General features: G+C 36.9%; 1 protein-coding gene across 3 annotated transcripts in view; it reads left to right on the top strand.

Annotated features, from left to right (window-relative positions):
• dock1 (dedicator of cytokinesis 1) overlaps positions 1–17632 on the top strand; it is a 137989-nt gene that overhangs the window by 112627 nt on the left and 7730 nt on the right. For all 3 annotated transcript variants that reach the window (XM_087784232.1, XM_087784231.1, XM_087784233.1), the window contains exons 36-46: positions 1090–1130; positions 1285–1375; positions 4048–4167; positions 4543–4632; positions 4729–4833; positions 5442–5583; positions 5782–5863; positions 6846–6930; positions 9487–9573; positions 11504–11680; positions 12521–12604. In XM_087784232.1, the coding sequence (XP_087640358.1) occupies positions 1090–1130; positions 1285–1375; positions 4048–4167; positions 4543–4632; positions 4729–4833; positions 5442–5583; positions 5782–5863; positions 6846–6930; positions 9487–9573; positions 11504–11680; positions 12521–12604 (1104 nt within the window). The remainder of the gene's footprint in view (positions 1–1089; positions 1131–1284; positions 1376–4047; positions 4168–4542; positions 4633–4728; positions 4834–5441; positions 5584–5781; positions 5864–6845; positions 6931–9486; positions 9574–11503; positions 11681–12520; positions 12605–17632) is intronic.

Below are 17632 nucleotides of genomic sequence, written 5' to 3'. Positions count from 1 at the left end.
TCTCTGTTTCCCTTACTTTGAAGAAATGTGTTTCCAACATGACCCAAACAAGAAGAAAGTGATTTGTTTTCCACAATAAAGTACAAGATTCCGTGATTTACCAGATACTTATCATATTAGATATCAGCCAAATCATTGATACAAAATAGTCTCAAGAAATCCATCATCTTAGGCAATGGAATGGAGACTTCAGTCCCAACACAGCTGAGCTAGTTAGCACCAACATTTGAAATAAGTTGGATCATTTCTTCATCTTTTTTTTTGTCTGACAGTGAAACATGAATCACAATTCTCCTAAAACTAAGACATTTGGTGTCCTTCCACCCATTCACTGTAATTGTATTATTGAAAAACGAATCATCTTGTTTATTGTTATACCTCTAAGCTGCTGTCAGACTAAATCACACACAATGTCAAAACCTTAAACACAGTTTTTACCGGAATTCGATTTAGCCAACCGTCTAAAACTTGAAGCTTTTTCTGCGATGTTTTGCACATATTTGTTATAATTACTGACATAAACAATCTGTTTTCCTTATTTTATCTTAAACATTGGCATCTGTATAGTTAACTATATTAACATAAACATTCATCTGTATGCAAGTTTTTAATCTCATGGGTCATTTAAAATTACTTTGTGGGCTGAATTTGTCCATCAGGCCTTGAGTTTGAAACGTGCCTTCATTTATTTTCAACTAGAGTTATTGAATTGAAATCGTTTCCTCTGTGTCATCCTTTATTTTTACAGCGCCTTTCACAGACAAGGGTCACAAAGAGCTTAAACAACAAAACGATACACAGTTAAAAAATAAATTCACATTTAAAAAGGGACAACACAGTGACAAACACAGCAGCCCCAATATAATTAAGAGAAAGACTGCACAAATAAATAGTTCTTAAGATGCGTTTTAAGTACTTAAGTACCACTAGTTTATGGAGGTCTGAAGCTTATGACTGACTAATGTAGTATAAAACCATGAATTAATTAATTGAATTATCTTTCCATACATGACAATTATGACATCCATTTATGTCTTCTTAAACCGCTGTTGCTGAGAGGTAAATAAAGTTTGTGTCTCTTTGCCGCAGAACTTCTACAAGGAGATTGACAGAGAGGAGATGTACATCAGGTGAGATCCCGTCACGTTGACTGCGTCTTCTTGAATTCACTGTTTATTATTTTCCTTTATTGATGTAAGCCGTCTAGACGGTTGTAGCTTTTGAAGATCTCACTTTAAAACCTCTCAAAATTGACCAAATGATGTGGTAACTCTCTCTTCTCAGGTACTTGTACAAGTTGTGTGACCTTCATAAGGAGTGTGACAACTACACAGAGGCTGCCTACACTCTGCTGCTGCACGCCAAACTGCTCAAGGTATGCAAACTGATCTGGTGCAAATTGGGACTTGATGACTGAAATATACAATAACAAGTTCAATAGAAGGCCCTTAACGTTTTTTTTGTGGTTCTCCAGAACCTCCTATTCCAGTTGTATTCTGATCATTTTTTTGTCTTTTAAAAGTATTTGATTTATTAATTTATTTGTGTTAAATTGAGTTCGCCTGCTTTATCAGAGCATAATGTGACTGCTACATTTGTGTGTGTTTGTGCGCTTGCTTTTGTGAGTCACCCGCTGTTGTGCTTTACACTTGCTTTCCTTTTATGAATTTATTTTTTAAATGTATTATAGGTTACATCCAAGATACAATGTGATAATTTGGTCATTTTTTAATTTATGGTATGTGACGCCGGGATCTCTACTTGTTGATAGAACTTGTTAGGGCCGAAAGAAAATCTCCTCGTTGGATACATGTCAAAGAATTGTAGCAAAAGATTAGCTACTGGCAGCTGCTGCTTCATTTATGTTTTTATTGTTAAGCTCAAAATTCAAGTCACTGAGAGAACCCTAAGAAATTCTGATGTTGAATGATGAATTCTATCTTGTGTCCTGTGTTTTTTAAAATGCTCATGATAACGGATATAGTTATTGTTGTAGTTACATTGCTCTGTTGTTAATGACCTTTGGCATTTCTTTTAGGACTTAATATAAAGTGGCCAGGCCTCTCGAATACTTTATCAAAAATATGTTCTAATTATCCATCATTTTTTCTGGGCTGCACTACATTTCAACTTAACATTTATTATATGTTATAATTTGTTAATTTATTGAATTTCTCTTAAGTAAAAAATATGTTTTTCTACAAGGAGATTTAGGGTGATGTAAACGTGTTCTACTGCCTTTTTCCGGATTTTGGTCTTTAGATATATCTTCTGGAATTGCATGAAATTGCTAAGACTTTGATCTTAAACACACTCGTGTTGTGAATGCAGAGCGGTGCTCAAATCAGGAGAGATTTTATTTGTTGCCTTAACTGAAAGGCCAACTAATCCCACTTAGTCCATCCTTTAATACCTAAAAGTAACCTTATGGTGATAATAAGCAGCCTAGCATGTGTCAGCACTTTAGTTCTCTATGTTCATTTCATCCACGGATAGAAGTTTTTGTATCGATATTAATGTAGAACCTGCTGCACACGTCGTCACACAATATACATGAACAAGCTCTGCTGTCAGGAAATGCAAATTTCTTGGCTTTGCTACTCAGATTTGCTCCTCACATAAAGCGTGTCCAAAGGTTTCGCAGAGATCTTAACTCCTCAGGTTACACATGATACCACCACAGCACTGCCAATTAAACTTGCCAAGTAATGAAGCAGTCTTGGAAGGCTGCACTGGATTATGCTCAAAAGAGAGGCCAATAAGACCGGCCTGGTTCGTTTGAATAAAAAAAAGAAAAGCTAAATAAAAATTCACTATTCTTCATGTTTGTTTGAAGAAAGGATGGACTTCGTTGATCAGTCCCAATCTTCTTATTTTTATCAATCTTTGCAAGTGCTGTCTCTTGTACTACTCGTGCTGTTAGGCTTTATACCTCTGAGTTTGGGGGCAGGAGCAGGTCTTTGTGTTATTCCCATTGATCTATGCTCTTAATATTTGCACTTTGTTATCACTTTTTATTTGCTCTTTTTATTTTCACTTTGTTTTGGTTCTTGCTTTTATGAAACTTGCTGTACCTTCTATTGTCTGCTCTGAACTGGAAATCTAATCTCCCGAGGGAGCTCTCCCGAGCTATTAATAAAGTCAATCTAATTGAATGCAAAAATCAACGTTGTCTGTGTTAAAGGAGACGACAAAGATACTAATGAATGAAAATTGTACCATTTAGGTTAAATTCAGGCCATGGGGCCAAATATGTCCCGCAAGAGCTTTAAAAACATACTCAATAATAAATTCACATGAACCGAACATGCTTGTAGATATTTAATATGAGAAAATAAGGTTGGAAAGCAATCGTTTAAATAAAATGAATGTTTTATGCTACAAGAGGAAACCTGTTGAAGGCTTGACTGCTATAACTCAGACAGCGTCTCCGAGTAAGATGTGGATTTAACCGACCAAGCATTTAAAGGCACTTGATGGGTTACTCTTGGTGGAGAATCTTTGAAAGATAAAACTTTTCTTGAGTGGTCCATCTATGCCTCACCTTTGGTCATGGACTGAAAAGAGAGATCGTTGCCCAATGTATTTCTTTCTGTTGGACATCTGGACCCTCATTCAGATGTGCAGAACTTATCCTTAACATTAACTTTGTGTCAATTTGAAATTACTATTGTAATATTGAGTGAAAATAATTGTGTGGAACAATGTTTTTCTACCTAGTTTTTGGATTTCCTTTTTCACTCTTAAACTTGAATGAGTTGTTGAAACAGCACTCTTGCCCTGTTTGTTTGTTTTTTTTATCTACCCAAGTCGCCACAGAATCTTTTCTCTCCATTAACGCATTTTCTCAACCGCTCGATAAATATTGACACCTGTTTTATGCGCTGTCCAAAGTTTCCGCCTCAGCCTGCTTGAAGGCGGGACAGCTCGATTAAGAACCTCACATCAATTTCACCAATTTGCATGACTATAATTCAGCCATTGATTTCTCGTCGCCCCGCTGGCCCTGCATGGTGTTGACCCGTGCGCTCACTCTTTTCTCTGTAGTGGTCGGACGAGCAGTGCGCCGCCCACCTGACCCAGAGAGATGGATACCTGGCTGTCACACAAGGGCAACTCAAGGACCAGCTGTACCAGCAGATTATCAATTACTTTGACAAGGGCAAGGTAAGGGACAGCGCGGGAGGAGGGCTTTTGGGAGATTGTTTACTCAATCTTGACGCATTTTCACTTGTAGTTAAGGATGTCAAAGAATTTCCTGACGAGCTTAAACCTCTGACCCTCAGACTGACTCTTGTTAAATAAGAGAAAGATGTTTTATTTTCGTATCTTCTATTTTTTTATTTTAATGTTGATTTCTTAATATATATTTATTTTTGTAACACATGATCTGTTGTTTTTCTCTTTCATACTTGTTACATATAAATATATTTGATATTATTTATTGTAAAACTAAATCCTCAATTAAAAAAATTATATATATATATTCTGTCATTTTTTCCCGTATTTGCAAGTGTCTAAAAATGTTTCTTGGTCGAACAGATGTGGGAAGAAGCCATCATCCTGGGAAAGGAGCTGGCGGAGCAGTATGAGAACGAGATGTTCGACTTCGAGCAGCTCAGTGCATCCTTGGTGAGTCTACGTGAGATGATGAGAAATCGACAAGTGAATCTATAATACGTCCGGGTGCTCATCAAAAACACATTGTTCTTTTGTGTCCCTCCACAGCGGAAACAGGCGCAGTTCTATGAGAACATCGTGAAGGTCATCAGGCCCAAGTCTGACTACTTTGCCGTGGGCTATTACGGAATGGGGTTCCCCTCCTTTTTACGCGTAAGTACATATGGTTTTATGTATTTTTATTATCAAGCTTTTTCCATTTGAATGTTTTGGTTCAAAACCATAGTGCTGGAAGTTTTTAGAGATCTTGAAATAAGGTCCTGGTGTACACCTAGTTTCATTTATTGTACTCCTTAATCAGGGCATTGTGATGAGCAGATCTGTGTGAGAGGAACTTTCTGAAGTTCTGCATCCTCTTTGGTAATCATCTAAAGTCCGTAGCCAGCAAATGAATGACTTTGGTAATTCAGAGTTAACCATCTATGAGATGCAAATGAACACTTTTCAGAGGAAAATCACACGCCAGCAGAATGGGAAACAATTCCGCGCTTTGAGAATCCTGCCACACCATCTGGAAAAGTCGCGGACAGAGCCCGAAGCTAAATGGCAGAATAATTATTACTTAATTATTTGCTCTTGTCGGCACCCAGGGTCATGACCTGTGGGCTGTCGCCATAAAATAAGATTGGGTTTTCAATAGCCGTCGGCTGGAAAAATATTTCTAGGGGTTAGCTTTTTATTTCTTCCTCCGGCTATGTAAGATGTGTCTTAACTTTAAGGGATTTCTTATATCAGAAGGGTTTGTCTATTTTGTCCTCCAGAACAAGATGTTCATCTACCGTGGCAAGGAGTACGAGCGCAGAGAGGATTTTGAAGCTCGACTCCTCACACAGTTTCCCAACGCAGAGAAGATGAAGACGACAACCCCACCAAGTGAAGACACCAAGACCTCCACTTTACAATGTATCCTTTTTCTCAATCTGTTCCATCATTTTAATCGTAACTTTCCTCTTTGACATATTTAGAAAATGTCTTCATGGTCAATGAGTCAAAAATGTTATTTATTTTATTATTTCTTATGGAACTTTTGGATTTCTTTACTCGTCTATATCTAGCTTATGATCACAGAATGATTTATGTCCTTGACATCCCTGCTTGAAGACATCCAGTGTTTTACAGTAAAACCAATCCTGGACTTACCAGCCAAGTTCCAAAACAAACCAGTTTCGGAACAAATAATAAGGTAAGCAGAATAATCTTGCGTTTTTTTTTTTTTGTTGTTGTGACTTGACAATTTCCAAATACATTTCTCAAAGTCACTCAGCCTGCAATGCAATCATCCAAGCTCAGTGTACGCTTCGCTGTAGGTCAAAAACAATTTTTGTGGCTTCTTCTCATTCATAGGACTCTATTTACTGAGGGGTTATGTATATGGAAAATGTATGCATGTTCTTGCATTTCTAAATGTATACTTCCTGTCTAGTAGTCAAGGTCCACCCTAGAGTCGCAGGTTGATGTGGTTAACTTGCTATGATGTCCCATCTTCCTACAGTCCATGTCCATCACTGCATGTGTCAATGAAAACTGTGCAGTCTTTAAAATGAATATTTAGATCATTAAATCGATCATAAGAGTTTAATTCAAGAACTGTTGTAACAGTTTTGTGGTTTTAGGGGCGTACAAACCAAAACACTGGGCTACTCTGAGCAATCTAGTGTTGATCAACGTTGTCAAATGTTGTGTTAGCTTTAGAAATACTGCTACATATCCAATGCTTTGCGACCATAGTTGACATGGAAACCGAGAAATGGCTTTCGGCCAAAGGTGGTGACATTTCCACATGACTGTGTTTCTGCCTACTTGCACCACCTGTCCGCCATTAGCGGTGGTTCCAAGTGCAACATTGTTTTCTTGGCTCCTTCACCATCTCTGTGTCAATAACAACCACACAACTTCATGCCAAGTGTGTGCTAAATTGCCCAGCTGTGCAAATTCCCTTTGATACACTCTCTAACTAACCACTAGATGTAGTTAAAATCCCTTTTTTTTTGCCCAATAATGCAAATAAACTTGATTTTCATTGAGTTGTATGATGTGTTTGCAGCAAGCCTTCTATCTTTTATAGGCCCCTCATTGTCCGATCAGAATTAATTAATGACTCGGAAAACATGGATTAAAGGTAGAAAGAAATGATTCACACCTCGCTGATTCCTCTTTTTCCTCAGCTTCTACACCGTTAATGAAGTCCACAAGTTCCAATATTCCAGGCCGGTAAGGAAAGGAGAGAAGGACCCTGACAACGAGTTCGCAGTAAGTGCATTTATTTATTTGTTTCATTTATAAAGTGCCATTGTTCATGATTCATTATTGAGTAGAATCAAAACAGCCTGTCATTGTGAATGATCAATAATTGGTTAAAAGCACATTTGTAAGGCTGAAGCAAAGGTCTGGCTGGTAAATATTCCTGTGCCTGATTTGTGCTCAAATTGCTAAAGATTCAGGGACACATTTTTCGAGAAATGAAGGTCGGCTCCACTGAACACAATGTATTTCCGTTAGGAAAAACATGTTCAACACAGACATAACTGGAACAATAACCCCTCTTTATAGTCTTTTCAGAAAAAAACGTTTGTGATGCAGGAAATGGGTATATAGATAAATTGCAGTTAAACAACTTTACCAAAAGTTATTATTACTGCAGGATATAAGAGTCAAGTATATTATATGTTGTATATTTGTCATGTAAAAATGTGTTCTTTAAGCAGTGACAGGTATTGACTGGCTGAAATACTCTATAATTAAGATGGGACGAAGATGATTACATTTGTGTTTGTGAGAATGTATTCTCTTGGAGAGAAAAGATTATTGGACATAAGTTAAGTGAACTCCAGAAACAACTAATGATGAACTAGCAGGACGTGATAACTAAAACATAGAACTCGTAATGCATTTAAAGGGATTCTTTGATAATTTGATTGGTTGAAAATACATTTAATATTGCTATGGTTGGTTTTTATGGAAATATAAGTAGTAATAATATATTTTTGATTTTTTGATTTTTTTTTTAAATCAATTGTTTTTGTTGTTTTTCATCAACAAATGGCCGTGATTTTGTTCAATGTCATCAATGCCAGATCCATCTCATTGACTTCCATTGTAAAAAAAAAAGAAGAAAAGGGTTAATACAGTGAACTGATCTTGAATCTGAGTTTTTTTTGTTGATGATAATTTAACTAAATTTTCAGCAGAAATGTTAGATTATGTTTTCAAGTTTTTCAAGTTTTAAATTTGTCATGAATGATACTAAACACACACTCAGGAGGTGACTACACATTTAGATCTGTTTTCATACACTTAATTAAAGTTTTCTAAGTGATGCAAAATACTATTATTTTTAACAGATCTCCATGTTTTCATACTTAATTGATATGATTGACACGCAGAGGACTATTATATAAATATATGCTGGTAACATAAAAATAAATCAAAGTTAAATCACAAAAACAGATATTATACGTGTCTTTAGCAAATACGCAATATAGCAGCAAATAAACATCTCTTCCCCTAAAAAAAATGATCAAACACACCAAGATATGAATAAAAGCTTAGCTAACACTTAGTGCCGTGAACAGAGAAGGTTTCAATGAATTCTAGGGGGATATTAAAGCGGGCATTATAGCGGAAGTAACAGACCAGTTACACAGAAGATGGTTCCTGAACACGCTTCAGGACCAGAGGAGAGAAATCCTTCCAGACTGTTGCTCCTAAGCTTTGGAACGATCTTCCTCTCCCTCTGTGTTTGATGATCTACTGACTCCTTCAAGAAACATCTGAAGACATTTTTATCTGTGCAGGCTTTCCTTGATTTTCTGGAACTCCTGTGTTTGTCTTATGTGTCTTGGCCTTTCATAGTATATATTTTAACTTTGTATCATTTTTGATTGTTAAAGCGCTTTGTGACCCTGGTCTAGAAAGGTGCTTTACAAATAATAAATACTTACTTACTTACTTACAAGAACATGAACAGCTAATGAGATATGAACATATGATAAAGATGGAAGTGTAGGACTTTCATCATCTCGGACCTTTAACAGCGGCGCTGACGTCAATCGATGCGTCTCTGATGCGAGAGGGATTCTTACTATCTTTCATAAGTCTCTTTAAAACATTGTCTGATGTTCATGTTGGTGTGTTATCCAGTGACAGAGTAAAGAAGAAGCTTCTCGGTTTCTCCTGGAGATTAAAAGTGTCCACACTCTTTGACAGAAGTCTATATTCAATTAAGTTCCCCTCCTGCTATTCATTCCTCTTTTGCAAGTTTGACTGATCCTTACTTACAAATCACACATTCTTGAGTCATAATTTTTATTAGTGAACATTTCATAATCCTGATTATATTAATCCGATGTTAGATCCAGCAGCGTGAAGTCATGAGAGTCGGCTAAACGCACTCGTATATTCTTCATTTTAAGAACATCTAAAGATGATATTTCAAGTCTGTTCACATTGTAAGGGTTTGAAGAATAGACTGTATGGTCACAGTCTCATACAGAACAGCAGTGTTTGCATAGAAAAGTACCTGCTGACATTATTCCTGTTAATTGTCTGAGAGGCTTCGAAGGAGTGAAGGTCAGCTTTTTATTAACTATTGCAGTTGAAGCACATAAACCAGCTCGGTGGAAAAATGTACTAAAAGATTTAGATTCAAAGTGATATAACTTGATAAAGTGCGTCGCACAGATAATCTTTTTCTATTGCAATGTTTCCACAAAAATTCATGTTTTAAACCTGTTCGTCTAATGGACTTGAGGGTAAATTCCAGGATCATGTACTTAAGCGATCATTCTGTCCATCTTGTGTCTACAGAACATGTGGATTGAGAGGACCACCTTCTCCACAGCGTACAAACTTCCCGGAATCCTGCGCTGGTTCGAGGTCAAGTCCGTGTCGACCGTGAGTATGAAGAGTCTTGGTGACTAATGCGATGACGGTCTGATCTGTCAATCTGCGATCGATGCGGCTTCAGACGGTCGTGTGGAAGAAAGACGGGACACACAGTCTCTCTATCAGAGCCACTCATTGATTCACCAAACACCGTGTTATCCAGTGGAAATTGTTAAACGGCACAGCGGGAGGAGAGTGCTGGAGTCACTCTGAGCAGGGATTGCCTCCGAGAGATGAGACAGAGAAAAGCTTGCCACTTTGAAGTCATCAGATGTGGCCACAAAAACAAATTACTGGTAGTAGTATTGGTACTTAATTAAAAGTATGTTGACTTTAAAATGCGCCAGTAAGTAACATCATTCTGGGCGTTTAAAAAAAATCATTTTATCTCAGGTTTTTACGTTTTATTCGGCAAACATAAATCAATGAACAACACTTGATGTGATTTATCCAATATTGATTTAGATGTCAGTATCATTGTTTAAAGAAATATACATTTAGTTAACCCAGTCATTCAAATCTACAAGAAACAGAAAAAAAAAAAGACGGGTAGATTATTTTTAAACATGACTACATACCAGATAATTAGCATTATGTATATCATTTATCAATGGATATGACATTTGTGTTCATAATGATTAATACATTAAAACAGTTGGTATCAGTTGTAACACTGGTCTTCAGTTACATCTTGGCTCATTCTTTGTGGACTTGTGGGCCGAGCAAGACAAAAGCATCCGTCTCTGAGCCGCTGTGATATTTGGCTCACAGTAATGACCCTTCTGCTTCCTTTATCCTCACCACTGCTATTACAGCGACTCCTCTCTTCACATTAAGGAGCTGTGTTTTATTTGCCTGGAGTATTCAGAGCACATCCACTTTCTCGAGCAAACACTTGGGGGTGACTTGCCCTGCAGATGGGAGCGGCCCCCCCACCCCTGACCAGAACACGTATCCAAAGCTGCCTGACTGTGCTGTAATGCACAAAAGCTAAAGCCTTCCATCTGACAATGCCTTTTATCTGGCTCCACTGCCAATATTTGTCTTCTCTGCACAATTCCTCTGTGGGCCCAATCTGACATTTGCTCTCAAATATACTTCTTTTGCTGCCATTTCATTGTTGAAGCGACATCTTTGTCTTTTTCTGTTACACTAAGGAAAACTCAATATACAGTATAATAAGTGATTATAGTGCTGTTGTTTTTCTTCAGTTTGTTGTAGATTTTAATGTTTGGTACAGGCAATAATAATGTACAAATATAATAAGAAGAAGAACAATATTTTATTTGAGTTTAATTTAACAACTGATATATAAAGATTTCCCATGTTTTCTTGATAATCACCACTTAATTTCTCAAGTTTTATTTGTGTTACTTTAACTGCACATCATTTTCTTTGGTAAACTAAACCATTTGCTCTATATACATAATATATATTATATTTATTTATTTGGTTAAAAACTATAACTATGACAATGACAAGTTAACAACAGGAATCTTAAATATTATCTTTCAGAATCTACACGGAAAAAGTGTTTACCCACCTTTTTAATTGGGCTGGTTTTCATTCCACACTCGCATCTACAACCTACCAATTATTTCTGTTTGTTTGTTTTTCTGGTGAGTCATCATGACATTCCATGAAGATTTTCAATTCATTTCTCTAGAAGCATCATTTGTTGGCATGAGATTTTTAAAAATCCTTCAGACCACCGGTCCATCCATCTGGGCTCGACAGTTACAGGTTTGTGTTGAAGCCGCAGTAGAAGATGATGCATGGCTGCCACTTGATTTATGCCACGACTTGCAGCTCTATAAAGCTCCTTTAACTACCAATGATGGTCGATGCTTCACAGCATCTGGGAATTCACCGGGACAGTGTTCCAAGTTTTCAATTATGATTCAGTTTTTGATGATGTCTCTTCACCGTCTGTGGTCAGGAGGAGATCAGTCCACTGGAGAACGCCATGGAGACCATGCAGCTGACCAATGAGAAGATCAGCAGCATGGTGCAGAGGCACCTCAACGACCCCAACCTGCCAATCAACCCTCTCTCCATGTTGCTCAACGGCATCGTGGACCCGGCGGTCATGGGAGGTTTCACCAACTACGAGAAGGTCAGCTCTTGCCAGATCAGTGAACAAAACATTCAAAACAATTTAGGTATTAGTCATTATTACATCAAGTTCAATTTTTACTGTAAAAATACATTTAAAATATATGATTATGAACATTTTAATCAACTCAATATCTTTTAAAACGTCAGATTTGTTATCTCTTTTAAACAGTTTTTTAGTTATATAAAAATGAAAACAAAACAAGTTTGTTGATGTGAAATAGACATTTATTTAACATCAATTTTAAAATGTATAAACATTTTTAAATGTCTTTTAAAAAGTTTTAAAATGGTCCTGAAAATAAAACCAGTTTTATTGATGTAAAAGGAGATGTTTATTTATTTTATTAATTATTTTCTATTTTGGAAAAAAAGAGATTGAATTTAGTGAATTTCCAGCATTTGTAAAATGGAATTTAATAGAATAATAAAATCGTCCATATATTAGAGAAACATCTGTAAGTTGTTGGTACAATCAATTACAAAAGAAAGTTTTAATCTTCATGTTTTACCTTTTAATGTAATTATGCTGTTAGATTGTAGTGGCATGATCTCATTAGATGTTCATTTATATCACTGTGATGTTGAATTTGCTCACTCTGGTGCTCAGGAAAATACAAACACTTTATAAATACATGAAACAGTTGAAGCCTTTAGACTTACTAGCATATGTGGAAAAACTTGGGAGTGGAATTGTGTAGAAGGAGTCGTGTGCGACTTTATCTGTCAAATGCCACTGAAGCAGAGAAAGATTTTTGGTCCGGAATGTTTTCATCCTTTTTTCTGTCATCGCATCTGCATCACCATGTTAACCCTGCAACCTGGTGTCTGTCCTCCACAGGCCTTCTTCAATGATAAGTACATGCATGAGCACCCTGAAGACCTGGAGAAGATAGACAAACTGAAGGATTTCATTGCCTGGCAGGTAGGAGATTCACTTTGATTCACATCAGTATATCAGACATGAAATGCAAAAGCAACATCCTCTACAAATAACCCCAAACAGTTACATGGTCTTAAACAAATAGTTGTTAAATTAAAGTTAGAAATAGTCTTTATTATACGACTACTGCCGACTGCAGTAACACTCAAGCCAGGGATGAACGCGAGATGATTCAGGTGGTCGTAATGTTAACGCTAGTCAATGTTATGATGGACAAACATGTCGTGCAGCAGCTCTGTGGTGAGATCGCGGTCGTGACTCTGTGTTCTTGTAAATAGGTCGACTTTGTACTCGGCTCCTCTGAACCCCCAGAAAAGCTTTTTGTTTTTTCTGTCTGACACAAAATGATTCCTACACAACTGTGTCAGTGTTTTATTGTTGCTGCTGCTGCTCTTTGAGAGGAGCATCCGAACAATCTTCAGCAGTGTTTCACTTCTTCTATACTCCTAGATCCTCAAAACCCCCTGATGTGCTGAGATACAGTTTCACTTTCTCCCTAACATTTGACAAACACAAATATTATAAATTATACAACATGATTATCAGCTATATTGACATTTTCAGCAACACTTTAATAGGTTAGTGTGATGTTACACTAGAGGTCACCACTTACATGATGTTTTTTATTTATGTTTTGAAAATATGATTATTTAATCTGAGAACTTAATTGCTCTGAATGTATTGTTGTTGGATATGTAATAATGTTTTTGCTGTTTCAGTTGCTATTATTTATTTAATCTTGTTTAATATATTTAATGATATATTATTAGGTTAATGATTTACCAAATGTGTTAAAAAACATGGTTCAAAAATTTCATCTATTTTTATTTTATTTTATTCATTTTATATTTTATATTATTTTGTTTTTATTTTAATTATTGGTACCTTGTTCGTTAATTCATCCCCAAATATTATTTCATTGGTTCATACCTTAAATATTTGAGCCTTTTTAAATATTTATTTTAATGTACTTTCTAAATGATATTTAGATTGTCTTTACTTTACAAAAACTTACTTGTATTTTGTATTTCTGCTCAATCTTATTAGAAAATAAAATACTTTTAATTGTTTTTCAAATATTAGTTTTAGTTCAGTTTTCTTCCATTGAAATTGTTAGAGTTTCAGTTGGAGTCTTGTTAAATTTGTTTAAAGGAAATTATAAATCAAATGTAAACTAGGAGGACAGCTATTAAACAATTGGAAGTTATAATGAAAATATAAATTTAAATGAGTTCTATTATAAAATTGGAAGTTATAATGAAAATATAAATTTAAATGAGTTCTGTTATAAAATTGGAAGTTATAATGAAAATATAAATGAAAATGACTTCTATAAAGACGAGACGATGTTAGTTTTCAGAGTCACACATCAGCAAACTTTTCTAAAGAGATGAGTAAAGCAAAGTTGTCGATCTGAGATGCCACCAGCTGTCTGGTTTCCGGAACCACCATGCTGGATCATCCCTCGTCTGTTTAAATGAGACGGATGAAGTTGAGTCTGCTCTGCAGCAGCAGCGTAACACGGAGAAATGAGGCACTTTGCTCTGCTTTTCGCCGCTCGTCTGGTAATTAGCGAGGAAATGAGCGAACAGCAACAAGGAAATGACACGGCACTCTTTAAAGAAAGTGGCTTTTAAATCTGATCTTCATTTGTTAAAGCTGCACTATGTAACATTTTTTGCATTATCATTATGATTATTTGTTCTTATTTTCTGTAATGATTATTTAATTTTAACAATCATGACTCTCAGAACTCTTTAGATATTATTTGAACAAATCTTCACTACACAACTTAGTCCATGACACCACCAAATGGATTTAGAGATTTGTTTCTGACACTAGAGGGAGCCAGACAAATCTGGTCAAAATTGTGTGCTTCTGATTCTGGGTTTGCCCCGTGACCTCCTGTGAATTTCAGAATCAGAAATCCTTTATTTGTCCCGCGAGGGGAAATTCAGTTTAAACAACAGCAAGCGCAATACCTCAAATAAAAAAACACCCAGAAATAGAATAATAAAATGAAAAGAAAGATCTAAATAGAATAGAATAAAAAACTGTCATATTTACAAAAATAATTTAATTTAAACCACCTGAAGAACCATAAGCAAGTTAATAGAATCTTGATAAATGTTCATATACAGGAAACTAGTGACTCTGGACTTTATTCTTCAAAACTGTTACACAGGAAAGCAGAACAGATCTGTTAGGGCAAATAAACACAAGAACGCTGGAACTTTGAATCTGTGCTTGGGTCCGATGCAGGGACGCTGAGCACTTCTTGGCCCTCGCTTTGGTTATTGGATTTTGTAGTGTCTTTTTTTCCAGGATAAATTCCACGTAGATAGATGCTACCCCGGGTTTGTCCAGTGGCCTGGAAACACTGCTGTCATTTTGCCAGATAAATTGAAGTCTTTTGATCCGAATCCTTTTTTTGTGTGTGTCAGAACTGAAGCAACATTCATTTGTAACACAACAAGACTGTATTCAAACAGCAGCTGCCATGTTTAACTTGAGTCAAATATCTAATTGAACTCTTTCCTAAATGTACGTGTGCAGCTGAGATTTACCGTCCTTGACTAATAGTTCATCTTTGTAAGCAGAACGTTGTTGCCATGCCGTCACTCAGACGCACTCCATCATCCACAGGTCTATAAAAAGATGTGGGTATCCTGGGAGACATGAATCTTCCTCGCACTCACTGTTTATCCTCCGTCTCCTCCTTCCACAACACCTGCCCTCGCTCCTCGAACTGGTTTCTCTCTCTCGTGGAGGCTGGACTTTGTGTTTTTCGCGAGGGTTTCCTTCAAGAAAGTGGTCACGGTGATGAGAAGTTTCCACTGAGGGCTGGTTGCACCTCCTTGGCGTCTAGCATCGCCATCAGACACATTTTCCTTTATGGTTCCTGTATAACCTGCTGATTTAATATCCAATAATATCCACATTAAAGAAGGGAAATGACACACATTTAAGTAGCTACATATTAACCTTTAACTGGTTCGTTTCTCCACTCTCTTTATTTTTTTACTTTAAATTTCTTCCTGTTGAATTTATTTATTATTTGACTCGATTTTCATTTTAGTTTTTCTTCAACCTGTCCTTTTTTACTTTTTATACTTAAATGTTTAGTTTCCTAGGTGTTTTTAAAAAAAAAAAACTTTTATTGATTATTTCGGGGGGATTTACATGACTTTCTTATTTTATTTTATGGTGACTTATTTAACTTGTCTTTTCATTTTATTTTATTATTTACCTTTTGTTTTTAATATTTATATTTTCCACATTGTACCTTCTTTTTCTGAATGTTTATTTTTCTCATTGTTCTTTAAAAACTTTTTCACTTAGATTGTTCTTGACCTCCTTTGTTTGGAGACTTTTTTACTTGATTTTTTTTTTTTTTTTATGTGGGCCCTGTAGTGTTTATGGTGATTTTTTATTTTATTTTCATGAAGCCTTTTTGACCTGAAAGTTGTTTTTTTTAACCTGGTGGGAATAGTTTTAATATAAAATAGAATTAAAAAATATATACATTTTGATTGATAACAGTACATCAAGATACTGTAATAGACAAGTGAAATATCTGACAACAATTAACCTTTATCACCTAAAGATGAAAAAATATAAAACTCAGTGTTGAAATGTGATCCCTCATCATGACCATGTTTTGAACTTATTACTTTATAAAGTTTTCCCCCGTATGAAATGTCAGCGAACAAGAGGTTACAAGAGCAGAGTCCATTATGATTATATCTTCACTCCTTCTCCAGCCAGCTGTAATCACGGCCCTGCTTTATTTATACAACGAGTCCCTTGGGGGTGGAGACTTCTGATATTGATGTGCGGTGAAAAACTTTGATGTTTGACCAATCACAACAGAGTGGGCGTGGTTATGCTAAACAAGATTTCATCTCCAGAAAAACCAAATGTTTTCAGGGGGCGGGGCTTAAGTACATTTTTAATGTAAATATTTCAGTTAAAATTGAGTTTTGACACATTCTGACGAGTATTTTTTTTTTAAATTAAAACACATGATGCCTCAGTACCACACACACACACAGTATAATGATCTTCTTCATTGGCAGCAGGAAAACGATATGTCTGTCAAAGTCAAGGTCACGAAGGCATCTAAGGTCAGCCGTCGTCTCTCCATGTGCTCCATGATTGTTCGGAAAGTCAGTGAGGCTGTTTGAGGGTTTTGGTTCCGTGCCTCCAGGGAATGGTGATTTAGATTTTCTAGATACCCGCTGGCAGCATTTTGAAGCCACTAGAGCCTGACCAGAGCCCTGCTGGCTGCGAGGAAGAGAGTCTGCGGAGGGCTTGTTACATAAGGTTTCATCAGGAGCCGTTTGACTGTAAAGTCATTTCTTGCTGTTGTGTTCTGGGCTGTTTAGCCTTGGAGGAGAGAAACAAAGGCTGGCACGCTCCAGAGAGTCAGGGGTTAGTGCACACAGACACACACTTGAACCTGTGAGAGCGCCTCCACACACTCCTTCACATCCTCTCCTCCATCTGCTCCGTGTTTACATGAGTGTGTTCACCTTAAATGCTTCTGCCGAGATTCTGGCGGCTCCTCTCTCCATCACAGATGCCAGGTCTGCTCGTGATGCACAACTGGTTCCTGCGGTCGCCTTCGGTTCTGTTTCTCTTTGCACTGGCCGCGGATTATCGGTGTGTGCAGAAAAGATTGACGACAAAGCAGAAACAACTCTCGCGTGACTGTCGTGAGAAAATGTCTCGTTCCTAGGGTTCCTACCGGGCAATGGTTTGATTCCATGCTGAGTTGGTGTGAAGAAGTGTCCTCCTCGGCAGATGTTGTATCATCTTAGACGTCAGACGATGGGAGCGAACGTGGGTTGATTCAACCAGGACTCTGTGGTTTTCTAATCATCGCGTCACCTTGAGTGTCCGGCCATCACTTTGCTGGTCGCATCTCCATTGATCTCCGTCCACCTGAGCCGCTCATGAGGGTCATGACTCTTTCTAGGAGCAGAGGAGGACGAGAAGTCGAGATGA

Source organism: Callionymus lyra, chromosome 2, assembly GCF_982586985.1.
Source record: "Callionymus lyra chromosome 2, fCalLyr1.hap1.1, whole genome shotgun sequence".
Lineage (NCBI taxonomy): Eukaryota > Metazoa > Chordata > Actinopteri > Syngnathiformes > Callionymidae > Callionymus > Callionymus lyra.
Note: the sequence above shows the minus strand (reverse complement) of the source record. Positions and strands in the feature narration are given on the sequence as shown.